Raw genomic sequence first — 14,557 nt, forward strand, 5'->3', positions numbered from 1 at the left:
ATGATCCATTCATGATGATGATCTAATCATAGTCGTTAATAATATGTTAATTGTGTAAACTGTAAATTAATTTTAACCTCTGGTAATACCCATAATTTTAAAAACGTTTTGGAAGGTGGAGCAGCTTTGCAATCTTGCATTAGATGGAACATCAGGGCCCCTCCTTTGTTAATGTTTGGGAAGCTTGGGTGCCAACATTACTTGAATTCCGCATATCTTCATTTCAGCCGAGAGATAATCCTATTTTGTATGTGGCAGATCTGGTGGACAATGAGTCTAAGCAGTAGAATATTTCTTTATTATACTCTACGTAGCTCTCCAGAGGAGTGTAAGGAAATTCTTAAAATCCCTTTAAGGGATCATCCAGTAGAGGCAAATAGGATTTGGCACTTTTCCAAATCAGGGGTAGTGTCAGTTCGATTTGTGTATCAGTACTTGAAGCAACAAAGGTATTAGCAGGAAATACCCTCTACGGCCACTTATTTTAGGGCAAGTCTGAGATCTGGTTGGTCTAGTATTTGAAAGTTATCAGTTGCTCCAAAAATTAAAATTTTCCTATAGAGAGCTATTGTAATTCTCTTACCACGACTTAATTTATATAAAAGGAAATGTGTAAATTCTGCTCAATGTTTGTTGTGTGATAATACTGATGAATCTCTTGAGCACTTGCTGTTCTTCTATGCTCATGGCAACTTGGTTTGGATCAGCTTTGGGTTTTCAGTCTTTCCTAGAGTGGTGGAGGACAGTGCAAGAGATGGATAAAGGCAATGGAAACATTTTGTTACTCTCTACTAGTGTTATCTACTGGAATATATGAAAGGCAAGAAAAGCTTTTATTTTCTGTTCTGGGCAGTCAGATCTTGTCTAAACTATTCGAAAAGCTAATATACAGACTTCAGAGTTCATTAATGTTGAGAAGCCTAATTCATCTATAAGGGAATTGCATTCTGGTCTCAGATTTCAAGGCTACCTCGATCATAAATGTTAAGTAGTTATATTTTTCGTGCAAAGTTCATAGACAAAAAATATATTTAGCCTAATAATTAAGGTTATGACTTAATTAATTGGTGTCTTTTAATTTAATTAGTTTCTACTGAAACTTCAACTTAAAATCATATATTTTTTAAAGTAATTTTAAAATTATTAAATTAAAATTTATATTTAATTATACATTTTCAAAGAAATTAATTAAAAAAAGAAGAAGAAGAAGACTAGGACCTCAGTAAGAGGCCAAGAATATGAATAAATAAGAAAATTCCTTTTGCATGGAAGGCTGGAGTAGGGCTTGAAAGGAAAAGGAAATTGAGATGGAAAAAAAAAGTTTTTATATTTTTAATTAAGTGTCAAATAAATTTAAAATCAAGCTTTTGGATTAAATAAGTTAAAAATTAAGTTTTAAGTAAAATAAGTTCATATACTTATCAATTAAGGCTAAATAAATTAACTCTTAATAAAATATTATTTTTAATAATAAAATATTAATTAATAATATTGATATTAAATAATTTTATTCACCATATTTTTTTAATTTCTTTTTTAATTTTATTTTAATTAAAATTAATAAATAACTTTTAAGATTTAAAATTAAAAAAAATAATATTTTATTATTAAAAAATATATTATTAAATATAAATTTATTTACAGTCTATTTGTCATTGAATTTAAAAGACAAATTACTTTTTTAAATAAAAGTATCATTTTAAATGTTATTAAAAAAATAATTTAAAAAAATAATTTATTATTTTAATATTTTTATATTTAAAATTAATAAATTTAACTTTTAATTATTTTTAAAAAATTTTTAATTAATATATTTAAAAAAATAATTTTCACAATAACAATATTAAATGAATCTTTAATTTTATTAAAAAATACTATTTATCTCTGATTGAAATTGTAGAGATTTATTTGATTTTTCTTTCAATTTTAAAATATAAGTGGGGAAAATATGGGTAGGGTAGTGGGTAGAATAATTACGATTAGGTAAACTGAGCAACAGCTACAATGACAAGGATACATTACAAGAAAGGCCCCTCTACTTTTTCTAGAATCTGGTAAACTTTGTCTGGTTTTCTGTATATTGAAGTGTCCAAGCTAAATAAGGACATGGAAATCTTGGTTCACTGAAACGTGATCTATAGGCAAAGGACATTGCAAATTTATTGGGCTGCACACATAATCAAATTACGATCATGCATATTCCAGACCTAGCCTGCTACTTGTCGGACAAAAGCAGTATTATTAAAAATTGGCTTAACCATTAATGGTTCATGGCTGTGGAAAAATGGTAGACAGGTAGGGTGGTTTCAGGCAATTTGCCACTTTTTTTGACCTATTACCATTCTTTTTGTTTGGAGCACATGGGACTTGCTAACTTAGCCCATAGATTATTATTTAGTGTGTTTGGCATTGAGTTTAGGGATTAAAAGTTTTTTTTTTTTAACATAAAAATATTATTTTATATATTATTAAAAAAATATTTTATTATTTTAATATTTTTATAATTAAAATTTATTAAATTTAATTTTAAATTATTTTAAATATTTTTTAATTAATATATTTAAAAAAAATAATTTTCTTAATAATAATTTAAATTATAATATTAAACAGACCGATAATATATTTGAATTAGAGGTTTAGAATAATAAAGTAATAAATAACTGTTGTTTAACTGATACACTATCTGAACTTTTACAATTTAAAAAATTATAAAATTATCATAATTTTTATCAATTATTGTCATTTCAAAATAAGAAAATTAATTTATCATTTTTTAAATCTGTATACATTTCATAGGACCGTATATATATTGCAAAATTATTCATATTTTTTATATTATATAATTTTTATTTATATATTTTTATAATAAAATAAATAAAAATAACTATTTATTATTAATTATCAATTACATTCAATAATTAAATTAAATTAAACAAACCCTTAAAATACTTGACTATTATTTGAATTAAATGATACAATAATTTTTTAAAAATATTTTATTTTGTATTTTAACTTTTAAAAAATTAAAATTAAATGAATCTGCGATTCTAGTTGGCAATAAAATTAAAGGAGAAATTGAATTAATTGAGTGTGCTACTAAACTCTTTTAATAAAAGTCAGAAGTTAATTTATGTATTTAATTTTCTTAAATTTATACAATTATAAAAAATTATGAGTAACATAATTGAAATAATTTCCTATCTTTTATCAATATTTTCATTATATTATTATATTTTATTATTAAATCTTCATTAAAAATTTTGAGAGATAAAAAATTTAATTTATATAAAAATAATAAAAATAAAATATAAAATAATTAATAAAAAATTTCAAACATTATTTAATTTATATATATTAAAATTAAAGGAAAAATATAAATTAAAATTATTTATATATTAATAAAATAATTAATAATCACTTGCAAGTCTCTGATTTGAAATATTTCTATCAAGACCTAGTTGCCAACGGCTAGGCTAGCACAAATTGGTCCCATTAAGTACGCAACTGTCTGTAAATGTATTGGTTACTGCCTTGTTTTCTTTGCATAATTAATCAATTAGTTGATTATTAAAATTTAATTAAATATAAATTTTATTAATATAAATAAATATAATTAATTAAATTTTAATTATCTAAAATAAAATTTAAATATTTATTCAGTTATATTTACATAAATTTTATAGTATTTTTTTAAATTTTATATAAAAGCATTTCAAGTAATATAATATATAAAATTTTTTATAAATCTATAATTTTATTTTTTATATTTATGAAATATTAAGTATATGTTAAAAAATAAATATATTAGAACAAAAGACACATAAACACTAAGCTAGCTTAATTAACTTTGAATTTAAAGATTTTTTTAATGAGATTTTGAGTCTAATTTTTCATATCAATATAAAAAAAAATTTATATTAAATAATTGAACTGATTGAATCAATTAGATCATATTAATCTATGATTTAATTACCACATCGATAGTAATATTAAATTTTTTTTTTAAAATTCAATTATAAAATTAAATTAATTTTAAAATCAATTCATCACTTTACTGATTTAATCAACCAGTCCGAATTAATTAACAATGCCCACAAGACAGCGGACCATTGGGCTTGACTTGAAATCTAAATTCTCAAGTGGTTACTTTCTGTCCCTAAAACTAGTATTTTTGCAACAAGACAATGATACGTTAGTCAATTTGTCTTGGCTTGCATGGACAATGATGCATGTTAATTACAATTTTTTATGGCGGCAGGTGTAAATGCAATTGTCCATCCAAAGGTTGAACTAAATTGGGAAACAATTACGAATTGGCCCCATTAACGCCGTCTAGCTTAGTGGTTTACCAGCATAATGGCACCCACCTGGACCTGTCATCAGGAGTATCCTCTGATAGGCCCAACTACAGAACAGAGTATTCAACCAGACATGTATGTAGATACAGAGTTATGATCCAAATGATTTATACTCACAAGCCCACTGTGAAGCCCATGGTACTTCCATCTCTACAAAATCTATCTTTGAACAAAATATTTGGACCAAAAAAATATTAAAGAGGTATCTGATAGGGGTGACCACTGGACTGTTTCTAGGCAAAATTAATAATTTAATTTAAAATTTGAAGTTAAATATCTTTAGAAATAATATTCGGTGTGGGAAGAGATATAATAAAAATAATATTTTTTAAAATAATATTTTAAAAAAATTTAAATTTTTATAATTTTTTTATTAATTAAGAGAAAATCTTCTTAATTCACCAATTTGATGAGTTAGAAAATGTGAGTTTTTAGAAGTTTTAAACAATCTCTAAAAATTTTTAATTTAAAAAGCTATGGATTTTTTCAATAAAGATTTTACATATATTAGACCCCAATTGGTTCATTAAAAAATTAACCAAGAATGAAAATGAATGACTTTCATTCCCTTTGTGGTGTTTGAAAACTTTTTTTTTTTCATTGTTATTCTCATAAATTAGGAAATTTAATTTTCACAACTAAGGAAATAACTATTCCCATTTCTATCTAGGGAGTTAAAATACATGAATGAATGAGAATGATTATTTTAAAAGAATAAAATGCTTAATTTGAGATGTTTCAATTTTTATATTTTCATATTATTAATTAAAATAGAAATTATAGAAATAATATTTTTATATTTTCATATAACTTATTAAAAATAAAAATAAAAATAAAATATTTATAATAATATATATAAAAAAATAATATTTTTATATTTCATATAATTAATTAAAATTAAATTAATTATAATTAAAAATAGACAAATATTATTTTTTATTCAATATATATAACTAAAATTCAAAAACAAATATTATGATTATAAGTTTATAGTTAATTTTAATTATTTAAATTAAAAATATAAAAATATTATTTTCTTGTAGTTAAATAAAATCGAAAATTATAATTAAAAATAGGAGGAATAATTTTTTTTTATATTTTCGTGTTTTTAATTAAATTTAAAAATTATAATTATAATTAATTAATAAAATGTAAAAATATTATTTTTATATATCTTTTTAATTAAATTTAAAAATTATAATTATAATTAATTAATAAAATGTAAAAATATTATTTTTATATATTTTTTTTAATTAAATTTAAAATTATAATTAAAATTAAATAAAATGAGAAAATATGAAAATACTATAATTAATTCAAATTACAAAAACAAAAATAAAAAGTAATATTAGGTTGTTTTCATTAAATAAAAGATAAATTTATTTCAATTTTGTAATTTATATATGTGAATCAAATAACTTAAAAAAAATTAATTATAATCTCTAATAAACTAAATATGAATGAAAATTCACAATTTCATTTTCGATTCCACTCGATCTTAATTTTAATATTAATTCCGATTTAAATATGAAATCGTTCTCAATATTATGTAATATTATACTCTAAATTATAGAGAAAAATTCATATTTAATCCCTTTTTCAATCTTTTAATACGCTTTAATTTTATTTTATTTTTCAAATACATAAGTGATAATGATGATATGGCAGGAAATTTAATCATTTTGCTATATACCCTTTAAGAAGCTAATTAAGGTACAAGGTATATATCATGAATTTTTGTCTTAATTTTACTTTATAACCAACTTTTGTTTTTAGGTCATTCTTCCACAACTGAATTATAATTAATGAAAGGACTCTCCGACAAAGTATGAGTTCTCTTTTCAGCTTTCTGTTATGAAACTCAAGAAAATGAAGCAAGGAATATTAATTTTCCCAGCAAAATATTCAGGAATTTTAATTTTCAATTTCTTTTTTTTCCTCAAAACGTACATCTACCAAATTGAAAGCATCAGCAAAGTATCTAATTGCAATACTTGCCTTGTTGAATTTGTAAGCATCTTCAACCACTTCCATCTATCTCCTCTTTTAATAACTTTAAGGCAAAGGATTCTTTACAAAGGGAAAAAAAAAATCTTGAAGCCATACTATTTTTCGTCTGGGTATTGGTGATTTATACTAATCCTGAAGCAGAAAAAAAGAAAAGAAAAAGAAAAAGTAAATTGAATGGAAATTTTTGTTATTTTCAATCAAATGTTGGAAGTAATAATTAATAGCAAAGTGGCAATTACATCTTTTAAGCCAAGAATATAGGCAAATGAAAGATCTGTAACATCTGTTCATCACTTGACTTGAAGGCCATTCAACGATGATATATTCAATTAATATTTCATTGTCAAATCATGGGGATTCTGCACACGTACTTAAGCTTTAAGGGTAAGACCACAATGTTGCGTGCAGTGTTAAAAATAACAAAAATTGATAATCCTCGAAAAATTTTAAATTTCCATGGTTGAGTCTGGACGTAATTATCCTGGAAAAATTTAAAAATAAAATAAAATCTTGATGACCTTCTTGTGCTTAATAAAGAAAAAGAAACGTATATATTCATGATCCGTATAAGCATTAACGCCCCACTCTCTTAGCTAAAATGAGATGTATATGCATGCATTGACAAGTTACCAATTCTAGATATAATTTGTTAATATTGTAATATTAGACTTGTCAGTACTGCTGGAGATATTTTTTTAATTACTTGTCAGCACGAAGCATCTATAATTAATCATTAAGATTTTACAATTTGATAAGATTACTTAAATTCTAAAATTATTATTGTTAGGAGAGTTTTATCTTAATATAATTCTTAGCCTGAGTATAAGGAAATCATGTATTTAAAATTAAAAAAAAAATGAGTAATATTCTTATTAAGATTGATAGGTCAGAATTTTTTTTTATCTTATATTAGTTATTAATAAAGGGAAAAAAATTAAAAAAAAAAATCTTTTGCTATCATTTTGCCGACTTTGGATGGTAAGTTGGTAGCATAATAAACCTGAGAAATCTTGAGTGGAATAGATCAAACAATACATAAGCAGTTCTTAGATTCTTGATCAAAATGCACAGGACTAAGTGAGCGAGGGACGAAAGTTATATAAGGGGTAATTAACATAAAGTCAATCCACATATTGATGTCTATAAATTCCAAGCTAGGAGTATTCAACTCTTCTCGGGGCATTGCTATACCTAATCCATGCAGAAACAACCCATCCTTAGAAGGTGCTTTGGCAAGAAGATTGGCAAGAAAAAAATGGTTGATAGCATAGCAAAAAGATGGAAACATCTTAGTGGTCAAAATAATTGGAAGGACCTATTGGATCCTCTGGACATTGATCTCCGGCGATACATCATTCACTATGGCGAAATGGCTCAAGCTACTTATGATGCTTTCAATACCCAGAAAGCATCAAAATATGCTGGAAGCAGCCTATATGCCAAGGCTGATTTTTTCCCCAAGGTTGGTTTAGAGAAAGGCAATCCGTACAAGTACTCCGTGACCAAATTTTTCTATGCAACATCAGAAATCCCACTTCCTGAGGCATTTATCATCAAGTCTTTGTCAAGGGAGGCTTGGAGCAAGGAATCCAATTGGATAGGGTATGTTGCGGTGGCCACCGACGAAGGGAAGGCCTTGCTAGGGAGGAGGGATATTGTGATTGCTTGGAGAGGTACGGTGCAGACCTTGGAGTGGGTTAATGATTTTGAGTTTCTTTTAGTCTCAGCTTCAAAAATACTTAGAAATTCCGGTGATCCTAAGGTGCACCAAGGTTGGTACTCCGTCTACACTTCTGATGATCCTCGGTCGCCTTTTAATAAAAGCAGTGCTAGAGACCAGGTAATTAATTTTTCAATAATTAAAAGAAATCCTTTCTGTGTTTGTTCAAGAAATCAAAAAGATTCGAACTGTTATTGAATTAATTAATTATTCCTTAAATGTTTGTGATTTTTTAGGTTCTTAAGGAGGTCAGGAGACTTGTGGAACAATACAAGAATGAAGAAATCAGCATAACGGTATGTGGGCACAGCTTAGGAGCTGCACTTGCAACATTAAATGCGGTTGATATAGTTGCCAATGGATTTAACAAGTCCAAATCCTTACCAAACAAAGCCTGTCTAGTCACAGCCATTGTGTTTGCCAGCCCTCGTGTCGGCGATTCAGACTTCAAGAAGGCATTCTCTGGACATAAAGATCTTCGAATGTTACGCATTCGTAATACCCTGGATGTTGTTCCTAATTATCCATTGATAGGGTATGCAGATGTGGGAGAAGAATTGATAATTGATACCACAAAATCCAAGTACCTGAAGAGCCCTGGAAATGTGTCAAGTTGGCATAATTTGGAGGCCTACATGCATGGAGTTGCAGGAACACAAGGATCCAAAGGAGGGTTTAACTTAGAGGTTAATCGAGACATTGCTCTTGTTAACAAATCCTCAGATGGCTTGAAAGATGAGTATCTTATACCAGTTTCATGGCGAATTCAAAAGAACAAGGGCATGGTGCAGCAACCAAATGGTTCCTGGAAGTTGATGGATCATGAAGAGGATAATGTTTCAGATATTTAGCTTGAATTAATAGTCATTTTATCAATTTGGTCAGATATTAATTGAGTGAACTAGATATCTTGGAGAAAAAAAAAAAAATCCTGAGCTGATAATTAATTATGATGTTTTAGAATTAAGAATGTGTTAGTTTGCCGTTACATTATTAATTTCTTCTTCTATATATCATAATAATATGTGAATTGAATAAATGAGGAAATTCCCATTTAATTCCATGAATTTTTGGAGCAAATTGTATCAATCCATTATCATTATAAACGATATGAAAAATAAAAAATTAACATTATTTTTCATTTGTTAAGTGAACTTTCATCATTAGTTTTCTCTTATTCTTTATTTTTTGTATTAAGATTTTAATTTTATTATAAAAATGAATTTACTTTTTTTTTAATTTTTTAATGTAGACAATTTTTTTTATAATTAATAATATAGACAATTTATTTTTATTTAAAATGAGAACAGATTATGTATGATTTTTTTTTGCTAAGATCTCGGGGAAGTTAAGCCGATCATGGGTTTGTGTGGACTTAGTTTTTTCAAGATTTACGGGACTAAACGAGAAATTATATTATATTATAATTTTTTTATTTAAATAAAATATATAATGAAATAATTTACGATAAATTTGATTTAAATAAGATTTTTTTTATATTATATTCTAATTATACGATTGACATCTCACTCTTGATTATACGGTTACGCCTCACTTGATTCAAGAAATGCACTTTCAAAAAAGTTATTTTTTATAAAATATAATTTAAATGTATTTAGTTTATAATTTTGAAAAATCAAAGTATATTAATAAAAAATGACAGTGATAATAATATAAACATTCATCTCTAAATATAATTATAATATTTAAAATATTTAATTTAATATAATATATTCTATTATATCCAAACGCTTAACTCACAAATAATAATCAACACATAATTTTTTATGATATAATAATAAAAAAAATATATAAAAATTTTTTATCAGAAAAATAAATTAAAAATTTTTGGATTTAATTTAATTAACGTTTTTTCTTTATGTGAACGCATATTAAATACAAAATAATACTATGGAATTTTTATTCATGTAAGATAGACAAAATTAAGAGGGGTAAAGTTGAAAATGAGAGGATCTGATACTGATACTGGGAAAGTGAAACTTTATTGGATTAGTGGAACCCATCAACTTCTTGGAAACTTAAAACAACCATGACAACCAAATAACTTGTTGACCCCGTGTAGCTCAAAATGAGCATTGATTTTGATGATAACAAAACTCAAAGAGAATCTATCTAACCTAACCTTAAAGTGATGTATAGATTCTTTGTCTTATGCATAAAGAACCTTTGAAGTTGTATCTAAGGAGAAAGGATACTCAAAGTTATTTCAAGACAAATCCAAAATGAGAAAAAAGCTATGGAAATCAAGACTCAAAGTAAAGGTATGAAAAGCATAGTGTTAGAGTCTTAGGTCTTGTGTGAAAAAGAATGGATGAGAATTTAGTCATATGGAGCTCAAAAATGAAAATTTATTTTCTGATTACTTTTTCTCATCATGACCTTGAACACAACTATTGAAACATTTTTTAAAGGTCTAAATCATTTTGCATTGCAAGTTGAGACATGCAACTGTTGACTTAGTTTCCTAACTGGTTTGCTAAAATTTTCGGTTTGCTAATGTGTTTGCTAAACAAATTAGTTTACTAACCAGTTTACTGACTGCAAATAAAATTTCATTAGTTTGCTAATTTATCAGAGCTGCTCAACTTCGCACAAAAGGACAAAATAACGGCTATCTTGTCTTGGGCAGTGTGTATAACGTTCCAAAAGGATTTCAAACGGTCTAAAATGATTTGGGACTATAAATACACCTCCTTCACTTCATTTACACTTAATGAAAGCTTACATTTGAACTCCAACATTGATTTTTCATTTATTGCTTTCATTCAAGAGCTTTAAAGATTTTGAGCTTCCATTGGCAAATCAACTCATCTCTTCTTTATAGTTTGATTTGTATTGAGTAAGAGTGAGTGTTGAAATATTGAATTGCATTCAAGAGAGGTTGTACAAGCACCTATTGAAGCTTGAGAGAGAAAGTGCTTGTGATAGCACTTGTGAAGGTTTCAAGCTACCTTGGTGTTGAGAAATTGTAAAGGGCTTTTGGTCTCTTGCCTTCAAAAGAGCAAATAGTGAAGAGAAGACTCAAAGAGGGTTCTTTGAGAAAGTGGATGTAGGCTAGTTAAGCCGAACCACTATAAAAATCCTTGTGTTTGATTTCTCTAACCCTTACTTCCTTACTTTTGTGCAATTTTAAATTTTCCCTCATATACATGATATTGAATGTTGGTTAAATAGATTGAGTTGATAAATTTGTTGACATTTTGAGTGACTTGAGAAATTGGATGTATATTGTATGATAAATGCTTTGTTAGATATTGCCATATAAATTGACTGAGGCTTGAATTGAAACTTAGGAACACATTGTTGAAGCACATATTACTTTTATTTTACATAGAGAAACACCTAGTTGAACAAAGCCACAATTTTTCATTAGGCTACAAGCAAGGGCCGAAAAATTGTTAAAGTCCAATTCACCCCCCTCTTGGACTATTTTGGAACAACAAATTGGTATCAGAGCCTGACTCTCTTGCTTAGGGTATTACAACCTTAGAGTGATCCATAATGGCTAGTTCATCTAGTAATACTGCCGGTATACCTGCACCTTTAGTTGAAGGCTACTCAATCACTAGACCACCACTTTTCAATGGCACTAATTATTCATTTTGGAAAGTAAGAATGAGAAATTTCATACAATCTGTAGATATAGATGCATGGAGAATTATTAAAAATGGTCCACATGTTCCTCAAAAGAATGGTACAGGAACTACAAAAGTTCCAAAACATGAAGATGAATATGATGACAATGATTGGAAGAAAATCTCTATAAATGCTAAAGCTATTAATATTTTGCATTGCTCACTTGACCTTAATGAATACAATCGTGTTTCAGGATGTCAATCTGCTAAGGAAATTTGGGATAAGCTTGAAGTGACTTATGAAGGAACTGATGTTGTTAAAGAGTCCAAAGCAAACCTTCTGATTTGAGATTATGAGCTATTTGAAATGAGGCCAGGAGAATCAATTGCGGATATGAGTACAAGGTTTACTGATCTTGTAAATCTTCTCAAAGCACTTGGTAAAAGATTTGAGGAAGCTGAACTTGTGAAGAAAATTCTTAGATCACTTCCAAAGTCTTGGGAAGCAAAGACAACAGTTATCCAAGATACCAAAGATTTCAAAAGATTCACCTATGATGAACTCATTGGTTCTCTCATTGCACATGAGATGGTATACAAGAAGGATGAAGTTGAAAATGACCAAAAGAAGAAGAAAAGCATTGCTCTCAAGTCAAATAAGGATGAAGATAAGAAGAAAGGAGTTGCATTCAAAGTTGACTCAAGTGACAACTCAAGTGCTTCGAGTGAAGATGATGATGAAATGGCTATGCTTGCAAGAAAATTTAAAAGAGCTTTCAAGAAAGGAGGAAGCAAATACAAGAAATTCTTGAAAAAGTATACTCCCAAGGATAAACACTTCAGAGATTCAAAAGAAGAAATTGTATGTTATGAGTGTCACAAACCTGGACATATCAAGCCCAAATGTCCATTGCTCAAAAAGAAGAAAGGAAAAGAAGATAGGAGCAAGAAAGCTATGAAAGTAGTATGGAGCAACAGTGAAGAATCTTCAAATGATGAATCAAGTGACAAAGAGGCTGCTCTTCTTTGTATGATGGCACTTGAAGAGAAAGTCGAAAGTTCACAAAAGGAAGAAGAAAGTGACAATGAGGTAAACTCTTATGAATCCCCTAATGTAGAAGAACTTGAACTTGCATTTACTAGAGTATATGATGAGTATAGAAATTACAAGAGAAAGTGCACTAAAATGAATTTAGAGATTGAATCATTGAGATCACAAAATATTGCCATGTCCAATGTGCATAAAGAAAATGAATTTTACAAAGGACAAATTGCCATGTTTAAAGAACTAGATTTAGAGTTGAAAATCTCAAAAGATACTTGTGAAATGCTCATTGAGAAAAATAAAGTTCTTGAAGCTAAAGTAGAGTCTTTGACAAATGATTTGGCAAAATTTACAAAAGGAAAAGAAACTCTAGATGCACTTCTTGGAAACTAAAGAATTTCGAGTGAAAAATATGGAATTGGTTTTAATGGTTTCATGAACTATGACAAGTATAAGAATCATTTCATTAAAGCATCTACATCTTCCTTGCCTAATGTTACATGTTATTATTGCAATAAAAGAGGTCATATGATTAGCTCTTGTGCACTTAGGAAAGGTCATTTTATGGTAAAGAAGGTATGGGTACCAAAGGGAACCTTACCTAAGGTCACTAACCCACAAGGACCCAAAGTTGCTTGGGTACCTAAAGCAAAATGATTAAATTTCAGGTTTGTTGCAAAGGGATGAAGGAAAGTGATAAATGGTATATAGATAGTGGTTGTTCAAAGCACATGACTGGTGAAAAGGACAAGTTTTCAGAAATTGCAATGAAAGATGGAGGATATGTAAAATTTGGAGATAAAGGAAAAGGAAAAATAATTGGAAATGGCACAATTGGAACCAAACCTTGTATTGAAGATGTGTCGCTTGTTGAAGGACTGAAATACAACTTGCTAAGTGTAAGCCAACTTTGTGATAAAGGCTTTGAGGTAAAATTTACTTCTTCCCTATGTACAATCAATAACTTAGAAAATGACACATTGTTCATTGCCAATAGATCCAATAATGTTTACTTGCTTGACATGAAAAATTTTGAAACTAATCATGGTACATGTCTAGTATCTCTTGATAACTCAAGCTATTTGTGGCGTAGAAGACTAGGTCATGCAAGCATGCATACACTTTCAAAATTGTCTAAGAAGGAACTTGTTAATGGTCTTCCTAAGATTAATTATGAAAATGAATTTCAATATAGAGCATGTGCACTAGGAAAGCATACTAGAGCATCTTTTAAATCTAAGAACATTGTGTCTACCACTAGGCCATTAGAATTGCTTCATCTTGATTTGTTTGGACCTGTAACTCCTACTAGTCTTGGTGGAAAATCATATGCTTTAGTTATTGTTGATGACTATTCAAGATATACATGGACATTTTTCCTTGCTCACAAAGATGAAACTTTTGAAAAATTCACCTCGTTTAGTAAAATGGTTCAAAATGAAAAAGGCTTTTGCATTTCATCTATAAGAAGTGACCATGGAACTGAATTTGAAAACCATTTGTTTGAGAAATATTGTGATAAATATGGAATCAATCATAATTTTTCAGCTCCTATAACACCACAACAAAATGGGGTAGTAGAAAGGAAAAATAGAACTTTGCAAGAAATGACTAGAACTATGTTGAGTGAAAATAATTTGCCAAAGTACTTTTGGGCTGAAGCTATTAATACATCTTGTTATGTGTTGAATAGAGTTTTGATTAGACTAATTTTGAAAAAGACCCCTTATGAGCTTTGGAAAGGAAGAAAACCAAATATCTCATATTTCAAAGCATTTGGTTGTAAGTACTATGTTTTAAATAACAAGAAGGATAACTTAAAGAAATT

At 27.7% G+C, this 14,557-nt stretch overlaps 1 protein-coding gene across 1 annotated transcript; it reads left to right on the forward strand.

The window, feature by feature from the left end:
• Nucleotides 1–7,414: 7,414 nt before the first annotated feature.
• On the forward strand, nucleotides 7,415–9,199 carry LOC110662162 (phospholipase A1-IIgamma). The gene is made up of 2 exons (XM_021821047.2): nucleotides 7,415–8,208; nucleotides 8,325–9,199. The coding sequence occupies exons 1-2, from the start codon at nucleotides 7,567–7,569 to the stop codon at nucleotides 8,937–8,939; spliced, it is 1,257 nt and encodes a 418-aa protein (XP_021676739.1). The 5' UTR covers nucleotides 7,415–7,566; the 3' UTR covers nucleotides 8,940–9,199.
• Nucleotides 9,200–14,557: the final 5,358 nt, after the last annotated feature.

Source organism: Hevea brasiliensis, chromosome 11 (assembly GCF_030052815.1).
Source record: "Hevea brasiliensis isolate MT/VB/25A 57/8 chromosome 11, ASM3005281v1, whole genome shotgun sequence".
In the NCBI taxonomy this organism is placed as follows: Eukaryota; Viridiplantae; Streptophyta; class Magnoliopsida; order Malpighiales; family Euphorbiaceae; genus Hevea; species Hevea brasiliensis.

Bases quoted from the DNA above. Each gene is read 5' to 3' on its own strand.
- LOC110662162 (XM_021821047.2), top strand. From the start codon at position 7,567: ATGCAGAAACAACCCATCCTTAGAAGGTGCTTTGGCAAGAAGATTGGC. The intron at 8,209-8,324 runs GTAATTAATTTT...GTGATTTTTTAG, and splicing joins AAAGCAGTGCTAGAGACCAG to GTTCTTAAGGAGGTCAGGAG.